Consider the following 2,711-nt stretch of genomic DNA (forward strand, 5'->3'; position numbering starts at 1 on the left):
GCACGGTGGACATGGTGGACATGGTGGGACACGGTGGACATGGTGGGATGGAGGCTGATGATCTTCTGTGGTTACACCAGGATGGAACAGCCAAGATAAATGAGAAGGAGAAGAAGATGATGATGATGAAGATGAAGATGAAGAGGTCAACCGGGGTCAAAGAAACCTGGTCACCTGCACTATGACCCGTTTGGGCGTGCCCGCTGCAGTGGACGGCTGGAGCACAGACCCAGTGAGGGAGTTCTTTTTGACAGCGACAGTGGCTACATTAGCCAGGGTCTTGGAGGTGGGCAGGTGGGCCGAGGTGGTGGAGGTGCTGGTGGTGGTGGTGGTGGCCGAGGGGTCCTGGCTGGACGTGAAGGAGGAGAGGTTGGCGCAGGACTGAGATTTCTTCAGCTTCAGGCTGTTGGAGGCGGAGTCCGCGGTGGCGTGACCGTCCGGTGAGCTGCCTTTGCCGCCGTCGCCACCGTCCGACTGCAGCTTCTTGGAGCCCTTCCTCTTCGCTGACACGGCAACGATCCTCTTCCAGGGCAGCGCGTTGATGATGGAAGGCCGCTTCAGGGACTTGGCGGCGGCGGCGGCGTCCTTGGCGTTCTTGCTGTTCTGGACGGCGGTGTAGTGGCCCACAGTGGCCGGGCCATCCTCGAACAGCGCCGCCTTCCGGTAGCTGGGGGACAATGACAACACCGTACCCATGATGCCTTTCTAAGGACGGCGACAGCGTGGAGTGAGGAGACGTTTGAGGGGAAGCTCTTGTGATGGAGTGAGGAGATCAGAGCGTCACTTCAGGAGGAGGTCAAACCTACGGGGAGAAGGTCAGAAGGTCAGTCAAACATCTACGGTCAGGTCTGTGTCTCTGTCCAGGGTTGAGCTGTGAGACCTTTGATTTATTTTATAAAAACAGATCAGTATAAAGTACTACATCTCTGTGTCACCGTTACTTGATGAAAACTCTGCAGCTTTGACTTCAGTGGTGTCTCCCCCCCTCCCCCTCCCCCCCCCTTACTGCTGCTGCCTGTTATATAAGAACCAAGGTAAGGCCGTATAGATGCATGAGAAACAAGTGTGCACGAGCATCCATCTTAGCTTCAAAATGGAAGCGGAGAGGCACGCCCCCCCCCGCTCCCTCCCCCCTCCCTCCATTTCAAGGCAGCTTCTTGAACCAGAGCTTTATGCAGATCCTCAGGACAGAAACTCACACAGATGAAAACGTCGAACCTCGTTACAGAAACATGATGTTGTTGATGTTAAACCTCCGGACACCGTTGGTCCGTGGGCCTTTTCCACCACAGACACCGACCACTGCAGCTGTGACACAGACGTCGGTTGATGAAAACACACGCTCTCACCTTCATATCATGTGTTTCTCTCGGTGAGATCCATGAATGGCACCGAGCTTTCCACCGGTTCGGCTCGCTGGTTTCCACACACACACGGGGTCCAGGCCGTGAAACGGATCGGACCCTGACGATGAAGACCTCCAGCGGTGAAGACCGACGGGAGCTCCTGCTTTCGGTCTTTCTTTCCTTTTCAAATACTCATGCACACAGAAGTCCTCCGCTCGTCGACGTCGACGCCGATGCCGGACGACCGCGGGGTGAGTTCGACTCCCGACCGCGGGAAGACGTCTTCCATTGAGGTGTGAAAGAATCTACACGGTCGTCGACGTGTCTCCGCTGTAGTGACGTGACGAAGCTGCTGCAGATCCAGCAGACACAGGTCACGGCACATGGAAACGCCGTGGAGGAGAAGAGCTGGGCAGGAAAATGGCCACGACGTCGTCCAAAAATAGATGCGGCTTCATACGGGCATCCGCAGTTATTCGGGTTGGATGCGGGAGAAGAACGTCGCCCTCTGATTGGCTGCGGCGGGAGGGCTGCGGCTGCTGCTGCGGCTGCTGCTGCTGCTGCTGTTGCTGCCATTGGCCGCGGAGGCGCTGCAGCCTATCAGGGAGGTCGCTGTCCGAGGTGCTGAAGACAAGAACAAGAGATTGTTTTTTAAATCAAAACAGTGGAATAGAAAGAATTAAATATAAAATCAGGATTATTTTAATGAAAAATAAAGACTGAAACAAAGACAATTATTTTGGATAAATTTGATTTGATCTCAGCTGATGTCAAATATAACATGTTTAAAGTTAGAGTGAAGTCATTAATGTCTAGGTTAATGAACATCGTTCTCTTTGACTTTTTGTTAAAAACTGGATCAACATGAAATGTTGATGTTGACTGACAGATGTCACAATTCAATTAGGTTTATTTGACAGAAACAAACATCATTGTCCATAATGAAAAAAACCACATGAAATATTAAAACATGGTACATAGAAATTCTTCATGAAGATAGAAAATACATTTCTTATCTCGTTTGTTACTTTTTTTTTTACAAAAAATCAAGTGTTGAGTCGGAGATTCCATGAAAAAGTATTTGTTCTACAGTCACGAGATTTTCATCCAACCAACAAAAAATAAAAAAATAAAAATCACATCGACACCGACTTCAACTCCTTCCACATTCTGAGGCACATGTTGTGCCTGATTTGCCCTATAGGTGGCAGCATTACCCGCAGAGAAACATATAGCTCATACAGTTGAGATTAAAAGACACTTCAAACCTTCTCCCACAGCAGTTCTACAGATTCAAATACTACAGTAGTGTGTATTTGTTCTGTGTATTAAGTAAAATGTTTAAAAATATTTAGTTTCAAACTG

At 49.8% G+C, this 2,711-nt stretch overlaps 1 protein-coding gene across 1 annotated transcript in view; it reads right to left on the reverse strand.

Moving 5' to 3' along the window:
- Positions 1-2,160, reverse strand: part of LOC103393664 (cyclin-dependent kinase 5 activator 1-like) — a 4,923-nt gene extending 2,763 nt beyond the window's left edge. The window contains exons 1-2 of the mRNA XM_008330710.3: positions 1,350-2,160; positions 175-802 (exon numbers count right to left, since the gene is read on the reverse strand). Of these exons, the coding sequence (XP_008328932.1) occupies positions 175-696 (522 nt within the window). The 5' untranslated portion in view covers positions 697-802; positions 1,350-2,160. The remainder of the gene's footprint in view (positions 1-174; positions 803-1,349) is intronic.
- Positions 2,161-2,711: the final 551 nt, after the last annotated feature.

The sequence above is a fragment of the Cynoglossus semilaevis genome, chromosome 17 (assembly GCF_000523025.1).
Source record: "Cynoglossus semilaevis isolate Cse_v1.0 chromosome 17, Cse_v1.0, whole genome shotgun sequence".
NCBI classification, from domain to species: domain Eukaryota; kingdom Metazoa; phylum Chordata; class Actinopteri; order Pleuronectiformes; family Cynoglossidae; genus Cynoglossus; species Cynoglossus semilaevis.